The sequence below is a fragment of the Eulemur rufifrons genome, chromosome 15, assembly GCF_041146395.1.
Source record: "Eulemur rufifrons isolate Redbay chromosome 15, OSU_ERuf_1, whole genome shotgun sequence".
Taxonomy (NCBI): domain Eukaryota; kingdom Metazoa; phylum Chordata; class Mammalia; order Primates; family Lemuridae; genus Eulemur; species Eulemur rufifrons.
Genome location: NC_090997.1, coordinates 92,230,146 through 92,252,314, shown reverse-complemented (window position 1 = coordinate 92,252,314; position 22,169 = coordinate 92,230,146). Strand labels below are relative to the sequence as shown.

Below are 22,169 nucleotides of genomic sequence, written 5' to 3'. Positions count from 1 at the left end.
TTTAATTCACATCAAGACAAAGCTCAGTGAGAGATTACATGTGAGAGGTGAGGAAAATGAGTGATCAAGGATGACTTAGTTTTCTCTTTAGCTTGAGTAACTAAGTATTAAATAGGTGGATGGTGATGCAATGTACTGAGCTGAGGTGTTCTAGGAAAGGGGCAGGTTTGGAAGATTGAGATTCAAGAGTTCCTTTCTGGATATTCTGTGTTAGAGATACATTTTTGACATCCATATAGCTATATATTAATAATTTAGGCAATTGTATATAAATACAATCTAGAGTTCAGGGAACGATTCTTAGACATGGAGATATAAACTTGAAATTCTTTGACAAATAGCTTGTGATTTAAAGTCATGGGACAGGAGCCTTGTTACACACCATCATTTAGTATATGTGCAATGGATGAGGAATTATCCATGGAGGCTGAGAAAGAGCAGAAAATAAGATAGGAGAAAAACCTGGAGAGTGTGCTGTGCTCTGTGGACACTCAGTGAATCAAGTGTTCCAAAAGGCAAGAGTTGTTCAGCAGCATCCAACACTAGGATGCAAGTAAAAGGGGCAAGAAAAGTGACCACTGGATTTGACAACATTAAGGTCTTTGTTGCCCTTAAGAAGAGTTGTTTCCCTGGTGCAGTGGACAAGGAAAGACAAAGAGTCATATGAGAAGAGACAGGAAGATGAGGAGATAAAGACGGTGTGTACCAACAACTCATTCATTAAGATTTTCTCTGAGGCAAGTAAGAGAGTTGGACTGGGGGCGTGTAAACAATAATTGGTTTCCTTGTGCATCTGTGATTTGCTCTAGCACGTGAACTGCCTCCCAGCCATCGCTGGACCACAGGTACCCAGCAGACAGAGAGCCTTCAGTGCATGCTATTTTGCATTTGATCCCACAAACGCTCTTCAACATAGGTAGTACAATCTTAATTGAGGTTTAAGAGGTTGGAAATTATAGTAAATAATAGAGTCAAAATTCAAACAGAACTTTCTGAATCCAAAAACCCATGTTTTTTTTTTTCACCCCTCATCTACAATATAAAAAATGCTACACTATGGAAAAGACATATTCAAAGACCACAGAAGGAGACTATGTAACTTCTTGGACAATTAGGCTGAAAGGTGGGGTTACAGTGCTATATTCACAGATGAACCACGTATCAGAGAAATGTGCCAACAGAAGAGTCATTTCTCTGTTTGAGATTTTCAGATTTCTAATTTCCACTCAGAGACCTCATTGACTGTAATTCTGTTATATGGAAAATCAGAAAATTAGGAGATTCTTTTTTGGATTAGGATTCTTTTTTGATTTTCAAAAGCAAAACTTTAGTAAGTGTAGGAAAACAGAAGAGGCAAGATCAACAATTGCAAAATAGAGCAGTGTCTCCCTTTGGTGCTCACATGGGAGAGTAGAAGGGAAGGAGCTGTCTGTTGGAGTTGCCACAAAACACATTTTCACCCTATGCGAATTTCACGTGGAAAAATTCAGTCGTTAACACAAGTTTGAAACACTAATTCTCCCTGACTTCCATAAAACCGTCAACACCACTGGGCCAATTTTTCTACACACTCGAATCCTTAGTAACAGAAACATCCACTCCTGAACGAACCACATACCTTTGCTCACCTTGTTCTCCTGCCTTCCATGCTCCTCTCCTTCCTTTTCATCAGTCTGGTCTCAACTTCCTCCACGCCTTCCCCAACTCTTCCCTGCACCCTTGGCAGATGACCACTGCTTCCCATTTTTCAACTTAAACATTTCTTGACAATAATTTATATATTGCTTTATGACATCCTTTTCATTTAAAATTATATATATATGTTAATCTGCTTTTAAATTTTATAGTAAAATTATAATTTAAAATACTTGATTGATGTGGCAGAACATTCAGAAGAAAAATCCTGAAAATCATGACACAGCAGATCAGTGTATCCTTCTTTTACTTTCTAGTTGTATTTAGAGGAAAATGGATAAATTTGATTATCTGATTCAGCCTCATTTCTTCTTCTTTATACTTTTCTCTGTTTCCAAAGGTTGATTATTAATCACCATACATATTTCCAGATAATATTAAATAATCTAATGAAAGTTATTAGAGACAAGAAGGAAATTTTCCCTAATTATGTTTCTACCACACATCAGCTACTTTTTCTGACACACCAACCTGGTTGATGGGGTCACTTGGATAATTAAATGAGAGAATCCTTTCAAGACTGTGGTTTTAAAATTAGGGATAATATATTAAAATACCTGATGGATAGTAGGTGTTTTATTATGATCATTTCCTAATACGTGTGGTTCATTAAAAGCTGCTTTTATGTTTCTGTATTGAAATACATGTGATAGCTGTATACTTATAAAGATAAATCAGTGTATATTTTACCATAATAAATAATTACTATTGTTTTAATATTTGTAAGTCAGGATTAAATTCATAATATATGAGAGTGTGGGAGATTAGCATATGCCGCCCCAAAATATGAAGGATTGTTGAGCTGAAGGCAATTAAGAAAAAGGAGACACAAGGAAGCTCTCTGCCCTCCCTCTATCTGCCTAAAAGTAGGACACAGATTTATAATGACAAAAAGGTACCCGGCCCTTCACCCCCTGGCTTCTACCATGGAGAATGAACGTTAACCACTGAAGACAGCTCTGGACTCTATTACCTGAACGAGGTACCAGAGGAATCTGCATTAACAAGCTTTATTAACTAGCCTTTATCTATCATTTATTTGCCTTCCCACATGTCGTCACCTGCAGAAACTCAAAGTCCTTTTCCTTTGGTCACCTCTCTAAAAATGTGCTATTCTTTGTTGAAGATGCTATATAAGCTGGAATTCAAAGCCGTCTCTTTGAGAACTACTTATTCCCTGGGTGTATCCCGTGTACATGGTAAATATACATGTTAATAAACTTCTGTTTGTTTTTTCCTGTTAGTTTGTCTTTTGTTACAGGGTCAGAACTAAGAACGTATGAGGGTCACTCTTCCCTATATAAGGAAACAGAGCTTACCTTGAAATTCCCAAGGAATTTATGTTATATAAATGTTATTTTCCCAAACATTTTGTAAAACATGGCCTTTTTTTGAAATTTTTGTAATGACTAAGGATATTTTAAAGAAATCATGAAAGAAAAAAATAGATATGAGCAACTTAGTGGTCAAACTTACTGAAGAGAAATGACTTCTGGTAACCACCCTGTGAGAGCATGAATAACCGTGAACTCTCCCAGTTCTCTCCTCTCTGCTACGTGGATGCTGAAAAAGCAAATCCACAATGCTACAGTTACCAAAATTTGATAACACAGAAATATATGTAAGAACTTATATAAAAGTACTTATAACATATACATAACTAATATAAGAATATATTTAAATGTATTTTAAAATAGAACAGTGTTTTTTGTCGTTATATGATTTCAGTAATTATTTTAAGATGCCTGCAAGGCTGCAAATTAAATCAGTCCTGCCTATGACAGGTCAAGGTGAGCATTAGAAATCCTCAGACAACCACAGAGAAACTAGAAACATCTGTCATAGCCTGCCAGCGTAGCATAAAGTCAAACGAGGTTGCATTAACCAAATGTCGCTATTCTCATTTAGTCCTTTTATTTTTTTTCCTGGGGTGATTAGGTCACTTACATTTATACACAGAAATGCCCTATCTCCCTTCCATCCAGGAGTCACAGCTTCCATCAATCGTGTGTCAACGGTGGTGTTCATGGCATTGGCCAACACACATGTCCTTGTCTTCAGAAAGAAATCTTACTTAGTCACATATTCCATTATTTATAAATATGCATTGGTTTTGTTTATGAATTATGAATTTCTATGTGTCCACATACCTCAAAGATAACAAATTTATGTTGGGATAGTTTACAGTCTAGTCTAAATTCCTCTTTGGATAATTATATTTATGAAGTGACTTAGCAAATCTCATAGAAATACTGCTCTTTTCTTTGCATATCTCACATTTATATTCAAATAACTACCAGGTACTCATTTTTTAAATGTAGTAAGCCCAACCTCATATGAAAATAACCACCATATTCTATGAAATCTGGAAAGACTTTATAGAAAAATATAAATTGTACCATGTAAGGCAGGTTTTCACCAGAAATCCTATGAAATGTATTACATTTAGCATGGTCCTTTATTCCAAGCTGGATTTTTAATAATAATAATAACTCTATTATTCATGTTGCTATAAAATTCTACTGAACTATAGCTTTAAGAAAGACAAAATGCCACTCCAATTATCCGGGTCATGTATTCAATGCTTCACTGGTCTTGCAGCTCGAATTCTCAGAATTCTAAGTTAGGTCTGAGAAATACAAACATTAGGAACATTTCATTTTCCAAATAAACAAACATAATTGCTGCCTGTGTGAATATTTAGTGATATTCAGCTACCTAAAAAGATCTGGGCTGTGTTTTCATAAAAATCATTGCAATTAAGGGCTGAAAGCTGGGTGAAACAAATTCCCAATAGGAAATTGAGGGCTGGTAAGAAAAAAGAGTTGAAGAGGATGGCAGTAGGAGTGGTTGTTTTTGTTTTGTAGCCTTGGGAGAGAAAAAGGAAGCTGAGCCAAAAGAAATCCACACAAAGCAGAACTGGCTTCTGATTGACACTGCAATGTTTACAGGGGAGGGATGCTGAGCTCTGAGCCAATGGCTGACAAGTCTGTTAAAGCACGTGGGTGTGTTCTGCTGAGTATAGAGAGGCTATGACACACTGCAGAAGGCGGAAGGGTATAAAATCCAGGCCCGTGCAGTCAATGTGAGAATTCTGCACAGCAATCCCATAAAGTTGCCATGCATTTCCAATTCAAGCATCTAAGCTTTTTTTGCATGGCTTGGCCTAGGAGGGAATGACTGCTTGCTTCTGGAAATGGAAGCCAAGAAAAATAGAACACAGCAGACGTGTCTCATATATGTTGGTGCACAAGTCATGAAGGAATATACAACACAAATAGATTTTGTAAGAATAGCAAAGGAAATGTGAGTAGTTTTCATCATGAATTCGTGATCGATGTTACCAAAAACATGAGGAACACATTAACATCCTTCAGAAGAGTTCATGTTTTTCAAGATTATTAATTTATTGCTACACGTACAGAATTTAAAACCTTAACTGGATTCTAATACATGTTATTAAGTATTTAGATGAACCAATATTTTTCCCATACAAAACATTTTTTTCTCTCCTTAAGCTGAAACATTATTTTTCATGATCAGCTTTTTATTGATAATAAGAAAGAATTAAATATAGAATAATTTTGTGTATTTTTTCTTGGGGAAATTTTGTCTTATTGTTGGTTAACCCAATATGTCAAATCAGTGGCTTTGGCACATTTGTTTATATTCTGGAAAGTTTACATTATTTGGCAGGAAGTTCTCTTTTAATTGATTTTTAAAAAATTAAACTATGCATATGGATGTACAGTTGATGCTGTTTGCCTTTTTTTATATAAGTGAGTGATAATTTCTCACTACTTACTCAACATTTGCCAGCTTAATGATAGCTTTAGACAAAAGCATTGGCCAGAGTTCAAATTCATAGGTTGTAGCTGGAAGCAATAGATTGTTATCTTCATCAAAGGGCAGAAAGTCATCAATAGTTATCTTTCTCCAGCAACCCTAAAAATAAGAAGAAAGAAATGTAATACTGTTAATAATTTATAATATTTTCTCTGATAGATTATTTTACACTGCTGGCATTACTATTTACTGTTTTATAATTATATTTTAGCATCTCAACATTTAAATATGACATAATGATTTTCAATACTATTCTGGTTGAGCATTTCAGCTTATCATTTTATTTGCTATAATTACAGTATATCCGTATCTTTTTCAATACTGTCCTATTTATGAGATCTTGTGAGTAAATGCCTGGGTGTCTCCTCCTACATAATGCAGTAAATTAACATGTTTCAAATAGCAGGATCAAAACATTAGGCAATCATGGATAAGCCTGGACATAATTAAATAACTTTATAGAGTCATAATACAAATTCTCCAAATATAACTTCAGTAATTATTGCTAATCCTGATATGTGCTCACTGATCATACACTTCTAATTCCCATATTACTTCTACTCTTAATTAAAGATTTAATTTTTTACATGAAGTGAATTAATATCTTATTTAATAAAATCATTATGTATTTACCTGTATGCATATTACTTCATAATTAAAAGCATGAAACAAATGTTAACATTAATGATTGTGAACTCAAATAAAGACTTTCTCTTTTACTTTGTTCTTATATGCTAAGTTCTATTATGAACTCATTCCTTTGCCAAAAAATATTTTCAGTGATTATGTCAAGCATTATGAATCCAAAGATCTGCATAACAATGGCCTATACCATTAAATTACTTATGGTCTAGTGGGTGAAGGGACATAGGCAAACAACATAAACTACAATGTGTTCAAAGTGCCCTAGGACCAAACAGCAAAGTATGATTAATTGTGCTGGAGGAAGTCTTTACAAGAAAGTGACATTTGAACTTAAGAGTTAAGGAACAGCATATTTTTCCCAGGTAGATAAGAACAATGTCTTCTTCTTTATGTCTTCTTGTCTTATATGTCTTATATGTCTTCTTCTTTCTTCCTTAATAGATGATGCAGAGCAAGACAGAGTTAAAAGCACAGGTATTTAGCCATACCCTCCTCTAATTTCAAATAAATGCCAAAAAGAATACACAGAGAAGTAAGCCAGATGCAAAAGGAAAAATACTGTATTGTTCCACTTCTTTGAAGTACCGAAAAAAGGCAAGTTCATAGAGAGAGAAAGAAGTTACCAAGGGCTTGGAGGAGGAGAAAATGGGAAGCTATTGTTTAATGGGTATAGACTTTCTGTTTGGGATGATGGAAAATTTGAGAAATGGATAATGGTGATGTTCACACAACATTGTGAAAATACTTAATGCTACTGAATTGTACACTTAAATGGTTAAAATGTTAAATGTTACATGTATTTTGCCACAATAGAAAACTTGCAACAGGAGTTTCCTTCTTACATTCTAATTTTCAGAAAATTATTTGAAAAGGCCTACTGGAGTCCTGTGAAGAAAAAGTTTTAACCAGCCATAAGAACTTAAGTCAGACCAGTTCAACAAATATCACCTGTTTCTATTATAGATAATCAATGACATTTTTCAATTAAGAATGCTTTCATTACTAAACATCATTGAACTGTACACATTAACTGAGTGAATTTTATGGTATTTGAATTATATCTCAATAAATCTGCTGCCAAAAAATACACAGGGATGGACAGTCAGTATTATATTTCCAAAACATAATTTTACTAGATTTATAACAATTTTCTTGCCAATATTTTTATTTCATTGATATTAATAAATTTGTTGATTGCTTCCTTAAAATTTATAAAGATAAATATTTTGCATATACATATATTTTTATGTTTATGTGTGTGTGTGTATATATATATATATATAGCAAAGACTGAATGTTTGTTTTTCCCCAAAATTCATCTGTTGAAATTCTAATATCCATTCTGATGGTATTAGGAGGTGGGGCCTTTGGGAAGTGATTAGGTTATGAGTATGAGCCCTCGTAAATGGAATTTGTATCCTTAATAAGTGGCTAAAGAGACCAGAATGCTCCCCTTCTGTCATGTGAAGTTACAGGAGAAAATGGTTGGCCATCTATAAACCAAGAAGCAGCCTTTCACCAGACACCAAATCTGCTGGTGCCGTGATCTTGGACTTCCCAGACTCTAAAATTTAGAGAAGTAAATTTCTGTTGTTTATAAGCATACAGTCTATGGTATTCTGTTATAGCAGCCCAAATGGATCAATACAATATAGATAGATACAGGTATAGATATAGATATAAATGCAGATTATTTGGGACATTATTATAGAACATTGAATTGTTTTGCATTTTGTATTTTTTTATTACTGCATGTAAATGATTTATTGACTTTTTAAAATTGTTTACTGTTAGCACTACATCATTTTATTAATAAAAGACCATTAAATTGTTTAATTATTTAGCATGCTTATAAACAGGGATGCCTCATTTGTTAATATAAATATAAACTACTAAGATACTTTAGAATATAACCACGTTCAAATTTTAATATTTTCCACACTTGAATTCCAGGCCAAGATAACTGAATGACTAGATACATTCATACCCTCTTTTTCCTATGAGCACACTGACAGGATAATAAAATTTTGTTTTTTTAAATTAGGAGCATAAATCATAATTATAAAAGCCAACAATTGAGCAATAAGTCAACAGAGGATTCAGAAAATGCTCAGAAAGAATGGTGAAAGGAAATTTTTCAGAAAGAAAAAACTGCGAATGAAAGGAAACTTGGAACATCAGAATAAACAAGGAAAGAAAAATTATTATTTGTCAATTAAAAAATTACTTAAAATTTTAAAAATAATTAAATATATAAGCAGCCACTAGAAAAAAATATATACACAGAGGTATGCTCAAAAGATAGACAAATCAAAATGAAATCCTAAAGAATGTTCAATAAATATGCAGGAGTACAGGAAAAGAGGTAAAGAATATAATAAATACAAATTAATACAAAAATATGATAGACTTGATAATAGATTATAGACTTCAATAATAAAATTACAGGCTTAAATCCCAATATATCAAATATAAATGGTATTTACACACAAATTAAACTACAAGAGTAACTTGAATATACTTATCAAAATTAGGAATTTGCATGTAGTTTGGCGTATATAGAAATCCTAGAAAAAATCCATATAAATAGACAAAAGATATTTACACAAAGATATTATTTTTCAGCATTGTTTGCTTTGGTAAAACACTGGTCATATGTCTGTCAATATAAAATTAGCAATATATATATTTATTTATACATCCATACAATGGAATACAAAGTAGATTGCTGTATATTACCAAAGATGCCCATGGCAAGGGAAATTAATACTTTACAGAGCAATAATTATTATATGACCCCTATTGTTATGTTATATATAGTAGGTTTATATATGTTTGTAGAAATAGAAGAAAGTTTAGGAGGATACACATAAATCATTTACTAAACAGGGTAGGATTACAGGAAAATTTCATTTCCTACCTTGAACATTCTAATAGTATTTGAATTTTCTTCACTAAAAGCATGTATAATATTAATAGTAACAAAACAAAAATAAAGTATTTCCACTTTGAAAGAAATTGATAGAAAAATAATTTGTAATAGTTTGTATCTTGAAAACATTATTCCTCAAATTTAATAAACAAAAATGTTACTGGATGAGATACAGTTTACTTAAAATGAGGGATTTTGGGCTCTATTCCCAGAAACTCTGGCTCTGGAAGTCTAGGGTTGGGCACAGGAAGCAGGCGTTTGAGTACCGTAGGTGGTGTTGAAGTTGATGCTGGGAGACCTCTGCTCCTCACAGTTTAAGAAATTCTAAATGCTACACTAATATTGTGCTTAAAAGTATGAGGGTCGATAATAAATAGAAGCTAATACATTTTTATATAAATATATTGATGGCAACTGGAAAAAATTATTGGTCCCAATATTGTTAGGGACAGAAAAACAAGTGAGAGATAATGGAAATCAGAAAAACAGAAAGGAGAAAGCAGTTATAGAAAAACAATAAGGAGGAAATGGTTGCAGAAAAATAAAAAAGAGAGAACGGTTATTTCAGTTTTAAAGAATGGGGTAACTAGGCCATGGGACACTGACCGCCAGTCAGAGAAGGGAAAGACACCATAAACAGGTTTGGCACTTTCCCCACCATAGAGAGAATGACTGAAACGCAACCTTTAAGTCATGTCCAAACATAGAAAGGAATTAGTCCTAATTATAACTAACCTCCACTAAGCATAAACTACTAGCATATATAAAAATAAACAAAAAACATAGAAGTAGACAGGGTCTTCTCCACTCGCAGAGACAGACCCATTTCCCCTAAGGGTACTTTCGCTTTGCACCCTTAAACTTTCCTGGCAATAAATTCTTCACACATACTTGCTGAGTATCTGTCATCTCTCTCTGTGGCATGGGCCAACGCTTGTGATTCCTCCAAGCCAGGAGCCCAAGAACTGGGGCAACACTTCAAAGTCCAGCCATGGACTGAACTGTGACAATATGTGTGTCTTCTCTGATTATCAGAGACAAATGAAAGCAGGGAGACGCTGAGAGAAAGGCTGCCAGCCGCAATACGTATTTCAAGTGGAGAGCAATGGCTAACTTGCTTCTTGCAGGGAGCCAAAGGAACACTGAAATTGGAAAGCATCTGACAGGCCGTACTTGTCCTAGCATCCATGTCATCACTGCCAGGTGAAAGAAGGGAGAGAGTGCTCTGGCTCATAGCCCTCCTCTTAATGCTACTCAGTAAATTTTTATCTCATGTCAAAGAACCTTGATGCAATTGATTTAGAACCCAAACTGGAAATAATGGCAATACTTTTATAGGAAAAATGATAAGCTGGTGTGAAAACTGGAATTTTAAATGCCATGCAGAGAAGTTCTGAGAGGTTGGTTTGCCTCAAAAAAGTGATAAAAGTAAAGGCTTCTAGGGACAAGAGAAAAGGCAAAGAATATTTGTAATAAGGCAGAGAAGGAAAATCAATCTCTAATAAGCAAAACTTAAGAAAGTGTCAAGAAACTGAAGAAGAAATACAGTGAGGAGGAAAATTGAAGTGTACGAAATCTGAAGTGGGAAGGAAAATAAATGGAAGGCATGAGATGGATCTGCAGTGTATTGTGCTATATCAAGCAGCAGAAGGTAACAAAGCATGTTTTTATGAACATGTTTCCCAAACATTTGCAGGGAAAAGAGAAGGAGACACAAGTACAAATACTTAACTAAAACTGGAAGATAAAGAATATCAAAACTTAAATTGCGTGTGTCTGGAAAGGGACAAAAAGGGAAAAAAAAAATATATATATATATAGAGAGAGAGAGTTTATCATGTCAGAAAGAATTTATTCTAACGCATTACTGATGATAATATGCACACAGGTGTTGATTCAGCCTTACCAGTTGGGAATTAGGTAGAAAGACATAGAAATGTCTCTGCCCTTAGCCCAGAGAGAACAGATTTCTACCAACCAGAAAACCAGGCAGTTGCATCTCTATCACAGGCCTACCAAAATAATACATATGGAACCAGTTGTATCTCAGTCCTCACCTGCTGAACAGCACCCTCACAAATCATTCCTCAGGTGAGACCAGTGGGGAACCAGAAGAAGCCATGAGACTTGCGGTCTGGTTCTGACTACACTCTTCCCTAAGGGGCTAACTTATCTAAAGAGATGGGCTAAAAGATTGGATCAGGCCAAGATTCCCAAAGTGGACTCAATGCATTTAAAAAAAAAAAATCTTAATCAAGTATTTTTGGGCTTGCGAGGAATCAGTAGAGTTAAGGTTAAATAAATCACATTTTCTTTGCAAAACAGAACCTTGTGTTAATTAATGTTTTCCCCTATCCAGAAGGAAGTTTGAAAAGAAAGAGGGATGTGTCAGGAAGTGGGAGGGAGGAGGGAAGGGAGAGAAAGTGAGAGAGAGAGAGACAGAGAGACAGAAAAACTAACAGGGTTGGTTCAATGTTTTGAAATATAATACTTTTAACCTCCCTCCTACTCTTCCTGTGTTCACCTCCTTTCTCCAACATCTCAACACCATCCACTGGGTTTTCTCCTATTTAATGCCACACCCTCTGGCTCACTCCTCTGCACACATTTAAAACCCTAGTCTGCCAAATAGGCCTCCTGATTGGTAAATAAGATAGAAGTGCTTTTTTGTTTTCTCTCCTCCTAACAAGGTATCAAGGTTAATTGTCTTGATTTGAATTTTTAAAAAACAAAAATCCTGTTTTAGATATTAGAGGCTATGTTACCTTCTTTCTCTTTCCCTTCCTATTGCAATGATCCTAATAACTTCTAATTACTGGCCCTTCAACATTCCTCACCCCAGGAAGATAGATGGCTCAGGCCAATTAGGGAAAAAGTCATGCTCTTCGAAATACATAATGGAATTATTAACTTTTTATACTCTTCCCATTTCTTCAAATGTTCAGGAAGAGCATTCTTTCCCAGTGACTAGGACCAGTAAAAGCCAAAGGAGTTTGATATGATCAAGCATTGTTAAATGTGGTGTGAGTCTACTTTGCCATATTCAAAAGGGGGTTTGGATTCTGTCTTTGCAATTCCTACTCTCCCGTCTGCTTCCTTTTTAGGCAGAGGTAAAATCTTTCTGCCTCAGAGTAAGATTTGTTCACGTGAAGACAAATCTCAAGTTTAGGACGCAGAACTGATGGGCTCAGGCCCCTTAGCTGCAGCAAAGGCCAGGACAGAAGAACTGGATGATGCACTGGCATTGCCTCCTGCCAGTCATGCTGACGCTACAGCACACAGGGAAGAGGGAGGGGGAAGCCCTGTGCATCCACCTGCCTGCCCAGCTGGGCTCAGCCTGACAGTGCAGAGGCAGCGGCAGGACTGGCGTCTGCACAGAGTGGTCATGCCTCAGTAGTCCAGGCAGCGCCAGTTTAAAAAGTATGTGGGACGAGTATCACAGGAGGAGCTACTGTGTTTCTTATTCCTCACAAATTACATATGCAGGGCAGTTTCCCCCAGCAGCTACACAATTGATATCCTATGTAAAGTGAATTATCCTGTACTAGCCCAGGTAATGGTGTGAAGGACAAATATATTGCAGGATCAAGGACACTTGAATTTTCATGCAAATGAACTTGAACTTACCATCCAGTAAAGTTTCACAACATACTTTCCATAGCTATTGAACAAGGGCATATGGCCCTTCACAGCCTTGCATAGAGAGTATATGTGTTCCCAGGGCTTCCAGGGGAGAAGAGGAGGTTCCCCTGAAGTCCCTTTAAAATAGTTGCTCAAAATCCCTCCGTTGAATATCTTCCACACTGCATAGATTTCACTGATAATCCATCTCATCAGCTAGAGACAAAAATCATTAGTGTTAACTGGTTTTCACAGTTGTAGTACTGTAATTTAGGGAGAAATACAGTAAAAATCTACTTCCAATAGTAATATTAAATTTTACATGCAATGTATTCCACATTTTGATTTCTGACCTACAGAATAATATCATAGGTTTTGCTTTTGTTTTCAGGAAATACAGTCACAATACAAATTAAAATGTCTAATATTAAACACACTCTTAGATAAGAAAGCTGTTTTCCAGAATAAACTGTCAGTGATTTGGCATTGACCTCCATTGGATATTAACCTTCATATCTGTAAGTTGGGGGGGAGATAGGGAGAGAGAGAGAGAGAGAGGGTTGAGCCAGCGCTCTTGAGAGAACTGTTGAATTTTACAAATGCGTGAGCTACTCTTCTGTAAATGTTGAGAAGTTTAAGGAGGAAATTATCTCTTTTATGCAAATAGGACCAATTAGAGAAGGAAGGAGATGTGAAAGAATTAAAATTGTACAGATACATAAATAAATGTACTCCAAATCCCGTATGTTATGTGTCGATCTCTGTAGGTGCCAATGTGCTCTAAAGTAAAACTCTGACATGCAACGTTACTAACAGGCAGCAAGCACAGAGGGAAGGCGGCTTCACAGCAGAAACAGAGACCAGGATTTGAATTCTCCTTCAGACCCTTCACAGTCTTCTGCTGTTGGGCAAGTCTCTTCAGCCTAAGTTGCAATTTCTCATCTGCAGAATGTAGACAATAGTATCTACTTTTCAGCATTTTTGTGAGGAATAGAAACAATGTGTAAGAAATCTCTGGGTCACAGTGGGTGTATAGTAAAACCATTATTACCTCAGTAGTATCAGATTTTCTGAAATACTCATCTCATGTTTAATTTACTGGTTTGTAAGGAGATTGAATACTTAAGACGGACCTCATATGATTTACTTTTTTCTTAATTTGAGTTACCTAAGAAATCCTTAAAGTTTGATAAAGTCAAAAAAGTTTCTAAAGCAGCTATCCTCCTATATATTTGGAAATTTTACTGTAGAATATTGTATACTTCTTTTTTCATTTGGAAAATGAAAAGCTAAAATGTATGTAGGTTTAGGATTAATAAAATAGGTATATTTTAGACTAAAATATAAAATATAAAAAATTCAGAGATAATTTTATACTGATCAGTATAACTTGGTTGAAGAAATAAATATTTTGATTTTAATATTGATCAATACATTAAAGATAAGAATGAGAAAGTATTTGAATTAATAATGACTATGCCCTTCTTCTCTGACTCAGTCATAGGAGAAAAGCCACGGCCGTAATCAAAAAGCCCGTGTTTCAAATTTGAAGGGGAGTAGAATAGGCCTGCCTGTGAGGGATCAAACCCAAAGCAGGGAGGTACAGGTGTGGGGATGGGAAGGTGGGGAGGTGGGAGGTGAGAGGTGGGAAGGTGGGAAGGTGGGGAGGTGGGAGGTGGGAGGTGGGAAATCACTGGGATGTAGTTGGATTGTAATACCTATTCCAAACAAGCAATATGTCTATGTATATGAAATTATCAAGTTGTACATCTTAAATATATACAATTTGTAATTGTCATCTATACCTCAAAAAGTTGGGAAAAAATACTCAGTTATACCAAAACTTAAAGGTGAGCAAGGGAGAACTGAAATCCACTCTCTGGGAATTGCTGAAGCAGGTCTGAAAGGCATTCTGCAGTGAGAATTTAGTTCATACTTTCCCACATACCTCACTGCAGAGTAAATGTTCGTTGGGTGAAAACAAGTCAAACATGATTTCATTTTTCACAACTACTGGAGTCTGAAATACAACAAAGTACATAGATAGATTTTACTTCGTAAGAAAAATAAAAGTAGGTTAATTAAACAGTTTTCTGTGTTGGAAATAGGCCAAATCTGATTTCATTTCTCACATCCAGGGAAATGAGAAGAAACAAAAAATACATTATTTCCTAAGATAATTCTTAGAGCTGTAGGTGACACTAATTTAATGTAATGCCATTGAAATATAACATTTTACCATACAAATAAAATATTATAGCATATATTATATATACAGATAAACAGCATGCAAACACACAGAGTTTAAAATATAATTTAAAATTTAAAATAAACACTCAAGTTAAAACTGGGAAAATATCTTCATCTTGGATGAAAAACACTAGCTGTGACAGCTTTTAACACTCTTGTCCAACTTTAAATTCTGTTACATTTTAAAATTAACTTAAAGGTCATTATTTAATTGGTACACATCTAAATCAGGTACCAATAATAAATAATATAATAAAAATAATAGAGAAATATGATAAACTTTTTAAATGAGCTATAATTCATCTCAAGTGTATATGTTTAACCTATCAAGTTAACATGAAAATGGTTTTAATTAGGCAACTAGACTTTTATGAAAGGTAATTCCATTAATTACTCTGATTCATTCGTACTGGTATCTTGACCTAAAACTACCTAAAAGGCCTGAATCAACTTGGTTGATTATAAGTTATAAACATAGTTCACTCTATTTGACTGACTGTGATGGAATGCTTCTAAAATGCCCATACTTTTCAGCAAGTATCAATGTGCAGTAAAATTGATTAATTATAGATTGAGTAAATATTAGATACCTAAAGTTTGAAGCATTATACTTATCTGTCATCTATGACAGATGAAAAGTAGGAACTGAGTTTGTAAAAGATAACAGATATTAAGGCAGAGAGGTCTCTACGATGGCATTTTAGCATCTCTATTCGCTACACCTGTACCTAGGGCTGGATAAATCTGCAGATATCTTATATCTGTTCAATATAAACAATGCTCAAGGGTCTGGGCTACTAATTTCTATTTCTCATAAATAAATAGATTTAATAAGTTACTCTGGGATCAGAACTTATTACCCCTTGTTTGGAATGGCGTTGATTCTAATATCTTACATCTAGAATTTCAAGATGTATTATAACTTAGTTTGTCTCTGCTTAAATCATGTCCTTTGATTGTGTCTTTTGCTTACAGAATTCTAGGGTATATTCTAGGTTGACTGTGTTTTTAAGTTGTGCATTGTGATTATTTAGTGATTCTGAAGTCAATTTAGTGGGTCAGGTCTAAACAGAATAGATAAAATTCTATTATAATGTGGTATATAATAGAATAGAGTAAATCTCATACAAATAGGTCATTATTGTTCCATGGGATTTTTGCTTCAATTTTATAAGTGCCCATATTTAATAAGTCTCAATGTCAAAAGTAGTTATCACTGTGGACCTAGACATTAAAGATCGAAAACCACTATTCTAGGATCTTCCTATTAATACTTAGCCAGACTTTCAATTCTGGTTGTTGTGGTCCATACTCCAGTGTGATGGATCAAGAGAAGGACTCAGTGCAGAGGAAAAGTAGCAGTATGGAGATAGATGGCAGAATTATGATATATGTAGGTGAAAGTATTATCAACAACAATGGACAAATTTATTTTTGGTATGAATATATCTCTCAGAACTAAGTTATGCTACAAAGAAAAGATATGGTTCTACTTATCCAAAGTTACAATACTCCCACTTTATGAAATCATATTTGTTATTTGCATGAAATGTAAACCACGTGCTTATATTGGGAGGAGACTGAATATTGTTAATGACACATTAATATTAAGTACATTATACTAACATCACAGAGTTTATATTCTTCATGTTAATGTTACCTAACATTGTAAGTCATTTAAAAGTATGGTTTGTGTATATTTGATTATTTAATTTAAAATGTCTTACAAATAGGTATTCAAAAAATACTCTGGTGGGCAGAAACATACCTTTTTATTTTCTCATTTTAGTAAACCTTTTTGGATTCAGGTTTACCTGATTTTCTCCACTAGTAATAGTAGTTGGAAAATATGATGGATATATTATATTTTCTTGCATTAGTGGCAGTGCTGATGAAGGCTAAAACTTTTAGGAATAAAATCACTTGATGTAGAGACAGAGCTTTAATAGATTCCACAAATGTACAAAAGAATCAACTCCATTAAAACCACTTGACTAGTTCTAAATAATTTAGTCTACTGGTTTTGTGTGCATTAAATGAAAGTTATAGGATATACAACAAAGGAAAAAAGCCTCAGTGATAATTAGACCCTTAGAAAAACCAAATATGCTCAAAGTAACATAGCTGTTAAGAAGCTATAGACCAGTGTGTCTAAAGTTTTAATCTATATAAGTGCTATTTAAAATGAAGGTTTCTTGAGAGATGCTTCAAAGCGTTGGACATGGAGTCCAGATATGAAGGTGACCTCTGGAAAATGCCTCAACAATCCTTGAAATAGAGGTACCAGACCTCTTGGGCTGGAAAAGTAATGCTATAAACACTAGAGAAAATAGACCTCCATGTCACATAAGTTTGTACTAAGAAGCAGAAAGGAGAAAGCATGTCAGTCATAAATTGAGGAATAATTTCACACAACATTTTAGGCTATAATTCAACATTTTGGAGAGAAGAAGAAGAAAACTCAAGTCTCTAAACAAAAATTCAGTGTAATCTCTTGGAAACTAGTACAGGAAATATTTAACTATACTGATAAACATTTATTTCTGATTTAAATGCCAAAAAGCAATTACTTTTTCTTGCTGAATACCACAAGAAAAAATTACTCTAAATCATTTCAAAAATGCATACTTTTATCACTAGGGTATGACATCCTCATAACAAATAAGTATTTTGCTTACTAGTAAACAAAATTTCTTACCCGATGAATTAAAATATCCTGTGGACGTTTCCAGGAATAAATTTTCAATGATGGTGGTAACTCAATCTTTCCTTCAGGGTCTTCAAAAAAATGCTATATAAAAAATAAATTAAGCTTTTTCTCCATATGGGTTTATTAAAATAAACACAGCTCAATCTTAATAAAAACAAATCTATGCATAAATCTGACCAATCAATAAGCATGTGTAGAGCACTTTGAGTGCTTGTCCTTAGAGCCAATTCATGGAGTATTTGGAGAATACTGAATTTAGTAATACTGCATATCATTAGCAGAAGGTGGATTGTTGAGTAGCATTTTAATTGTAGAGGAGGCAGCCCAAACAAGCATGAGCTGCTTTGGAATGTAAATTAGGTAAGGTGGGAAAACTATTTTGGATAGGCCATATATAGCCATGTTTTCCATTGAAAAAACATTTTTTTAACTGAGTAGAGAAGATTGAGAAATATTTACTTAATTTTCAACTGTTAGAATCACAAACAGGATTAAATGTAAATAAAACTTGGACCTTTGGCCCAACTGACTTTCATTTATGAATTTTTAAAATCTTGTTCTTTCGAGATAATTATAGATTCTGTACACGAAGACATGTGAAATAATATAGAGTTCCTGTATTCCCTTTCTTATTTCTCCAATGGTAACATCTTACTAAACTGTAGTTCAGTATCAGCAAAACTCCAAGAACAACTGCTATCGTTGTAAACTTAAGGCAATTAATCTTGGTAAAATATGGATGCTGCAAATCAGGGCTAAGAGTTACCATGCTACCCCATCACGGAGATGCAATCACAGGCTTGCACACTGTCTACCACTCACCCCAGTGGAGGGACTATTGCTTCGAGAGCCGAGAACGCTGAGGCTGTGGGACAGAACTGGGGTGGGGAGTCAGATTCTAGCCCAGATGTTACCACTTTGCACTGCAGTTTCAGCTAGTGCTCTCCGACCTTTGAAAGCTACAGTGGCAGAATGGGATGTAGGTTAAGGTTCTCAAGTGTCACACGCCATTGGATAGCCCCTGTTCACAGCAAGAGTTGACTTCATGTTTCCCTAAACATGCAGCTGTATAGGCTCCTTAATCCAAGGGCCACAGCATCATTGGGGGTCTGATGTTCAGCCAACCTGATTCCTATTTGCTGCCATCAAATAAAACGGACATCAGGTGACCAGCACACTTGGTGCTGCTCCCGTCTCTCTAGTTTTCTTCCAATAAATGTTCTTCTAACACACTTGCCCTTGCTTTAATAACACTGATCAATCCCAGAATTTGATACCCAACTTTCCAGAGATCTGTGAGATGTTTTCACAGTCCCCTCACAAAAGCATGCTTGCACTCCAAGATCCCTAGAGAGTTATTTTTTACATCCTATTTCAAAAACCTAAGCAATTTTGCCCTTTCCCTCCCTGTTGTTTCTCCACACTTTGGAGTGACTCATCTCTAGGTTTTTCTTCCCCAGAACTTGACTGCTCAACTGAGAATTTACGCAATCTATTCTCCTGATGCAAATTCTGAAAGCTACACACACACACACACACACACACACACACACAGAGGCACACACACAGTCTCCATAAGTTTTGAATTGCTGCTAAAAATTCACAGAATATGCCCATTTTCATTTGAACCCCGAGGGTTCAAAAGCTCTTTGTATCTAAAAGTTCCATAATCACTCTAGATATGGTACAAAGAATGTATTCTCTTACACTTTGCTAATTTGGAAATTTTTCAAGTGCTAACAGAGTCAGAAATTAGCTCCCTTTATTGAATATCTTTTGTGAATAAATCACTGATATGAATCATGCAGTTTGCGACACTATATTTTGTGAAAAAAATTTAAATGCTAACATTTACCATTTCAGAATGCTCTATGTCAAATAGAGATAGCAGAGTTCAACCTAGCAATCCTGGCAATTTTGTTTGTGTTTTGAAATTTATACTGTGTTCTATAAATATTTTTAAATGAATTACTTCACCAATTAAGTAGGTCATATTTTAAGTGCAACCCAGCCCCACAGGCTGAACAAAGAAGTCTTTACAATAGAGTAAACCTTTTTTACATTTTTTTTGTTTGACACAGGGTGTGGTTCTGTTGCCCGGGCTGGAGTGCAGTGGCTAATCACAGGTCATTGCAGCCTCAGACTCCTAAACTCAAGAGATCCTCCTGCCTCAGCTTCCCAAATAGCTGAGACTACAGGTGCACACAAGAACACCCAGCTAATTTTTAAATTTTTTTTAGAGACAGGAATCTCACTATGTTGCTCAGGCAGGCCTGGAACTCCTGGCCTCAAGTGATCCTCCTGCCTCAGCCTCCAAAGTGCTAGGATTATAGGTATGAGCCAGTGCGTCCAGTCAGAGTAAACATTTTAAAATAGGCAAAAGAACCTAAAATAATTGAAATATGTAGGTACTCCACTTAGCTCCAATCTCTGGGACATATCATGTTTACAGGACAAAAAGTAAACAAAGAGCAGCTCAGATCTTTATCCACATAGCTTGGAAAGATACTCAGAGGAATCCAGGTTTTACCTAAGAGTAACATCTCTTTTAAAAATTCCCTTTCTTACAACCACTAGGTAAGAGACCACAGGTCTGCTGTGGACTCTCATTCTCTAAACCACCTTCTAAATGCCTGCTTCCCAGCTTTGTCCAAAATCCATTGGCTAACCTCTTCTACCCCCTGAATTCCCCCTTGTTTCCCTGTGACTCCGTGGTCATAGCTCTTTCCTCCCTCTTACTCAAATGTGATTCACCAAAAACTCAGGACTAAGGCTGGGAAAGACAAAGCATTGGCTGGCGGGGAGGGCAGGTAGACAAAGACAAGATTTCTCTTTTGAATGGGATTGTGGAGAAGAATGGGTACGCTCTCATGTTAACAAATCGTAGTCCATTGTAAGATTAAAGATCAAAATGAAATCTAGTCGTGTTCAGGTCTACTTACCAATACAGGGCTTTTTCCTGTTTTGTCTTTTTCTTTTCCACCTTTGCCTGCATCCCACTTTTCTGCATTTATATCAGCTTCACTCCACTCTGGCCAGATGGGGAATTTCCCCTTCTTTTGTTCAATAAAACTAGATTGTACATTGCTGCCAAAAAGGGAGAAACTAGAGAGAAATGGAGAGAGAGAGAGAGAGGGAAAGAGAGAAAAGGTTAGTTTTAATTAAAATATCTGAGATAAAATATTGGATTAATTGTGTGACATAAATTTAATTATCTTATCATCAGAGTCATGTTAAATACGTTTTTCAATACAGTCATATCTGTGGGCATACAATGTTCACACTTCTGGGTTCTAAAGACTGAAATGACCCAAAGAGATTACTCCATCTGCAAATTTTGAGCAATAGTTCCTACTTACTAATGTAAGATATTAAAAACTAAATACAAACAGTATTATCAAATATCATAAACACATAAGAATATACACAATTCACATGTAAAGAAAATCCTTTGCACTTATAATAGTAATAGCTTTTGGACTATCAATACAAATATAATTTTGATATTTTTCCCAGTGTAAAAGTATTATGTGATCATTATTTTAAAAGAAAACTATAAAATACAAATCCGATAAATAAGAAAAAGCTACCCACCTCACTCTAGACACTATATTGTTAACAACTATCTAACCTCTGGGGTCAATATACAGAATATACATTTTTTTCTTCAAAAATTAAATCATTCTACATATACATTTTATAGACTGCTTTATTTCACTTACTAGTAATTTGTTAATATTTCTCATGTCCTAAATATTTACCTAAATACTAATTTAATGATTGTATTATATTCATTGTATGAATATACCATATTTCATTTAACTAGGCTTCTATATTTGGAATGGAGATTCTGAGTTTTAAATTTTTTCACTTTCATAAACAAGACTATGGTGGTTGTTACGGTTGTTAAATCTTTGCATGCATTCTCAATTTCCCTGGGATAAATTCTAATAAGGAGTCTTACTCTACCAAAGTATATACATATTTTGACCAATTTTCTACAGAAAAGTTGGGACTATTTTTTACTTTCATCATATATATATTACAGTTTTTGTATCTTTAAACCCTGGGTATTGCTTTTTGTTCATTTTTATAAATGTTAAAGTCTAAAATTAGAATCTTGTTTAATTTTCAAATTTGTAACTACTAGTGAGACTAGAACCCTATTCCAGATCCTGGGATAAGCAGTTGGGAAAACAACAGATTAAAATCTCAAGGCTTATAAAATTCGTATTCTAGTGGGTTCTCAAAACAAAGAGCATAAATTAAGTAATATATATAGTATACAGTCATTCATTGCCTAATGATGGGGATTTAGTCTAAGAAATGCATCAATTAGGTGATTTCATTGTTCTGTGAACAACAGAGAGCGTACTTACACAAATCTAGATGGTACAGCTTACTATACACCTAGGCTATAGGCATGGCCAATTGCTCCTAGTCCACAAACCTGTACAGCACTTACTGGAC

General features: G+C 34.9%; 1 protein-coding gene across 6 annotated transcripts in view; it reads right to left on the bottom strand.

Moving 5' to 3' along the window:
- ADGB (androglobin) overlaps positions 1 to 22,169 on the bottom strand; it is a 131,352-nt gene that overhangs the window by 88,194 nt on the left and 20,989 nt on the right. For all 6 annotated transcript variants that reach the window (XM_069488834.1, XM_069488829.1, XM_069488833.1 and 3 more), the window contains exons 2-7: positions 20,642 to 20,786; positions 17,688 to 17,780; positions 14,688 to 14,759; positions 12,746 to 12,955; positions 5,501 to 5,640; positions 3,172 to 3,258 (exon numbers count right to left, since the gene is read on the bottom strand). In XM_069488834.1, coding sequence (XP_069344935.1) covers positions 3,172 to 3,258; positions 5,501 to 5,640; positions 12,746 to 12,955; positions 14,688 to 14,759; positions 17,688 to 17,780; positions 20,642 to 20,786 — 747 coding nt within the window. The remainder of the gene's footprint in view (positions 1 to 3,171; positions 3,259 to 5,500; positions 5,641 to 12,745; positions 12,956 to 14,687; positions 14,760 to 17,687; positions 17,781 to 20,641; positions 20,787 to 22,169) is intronic.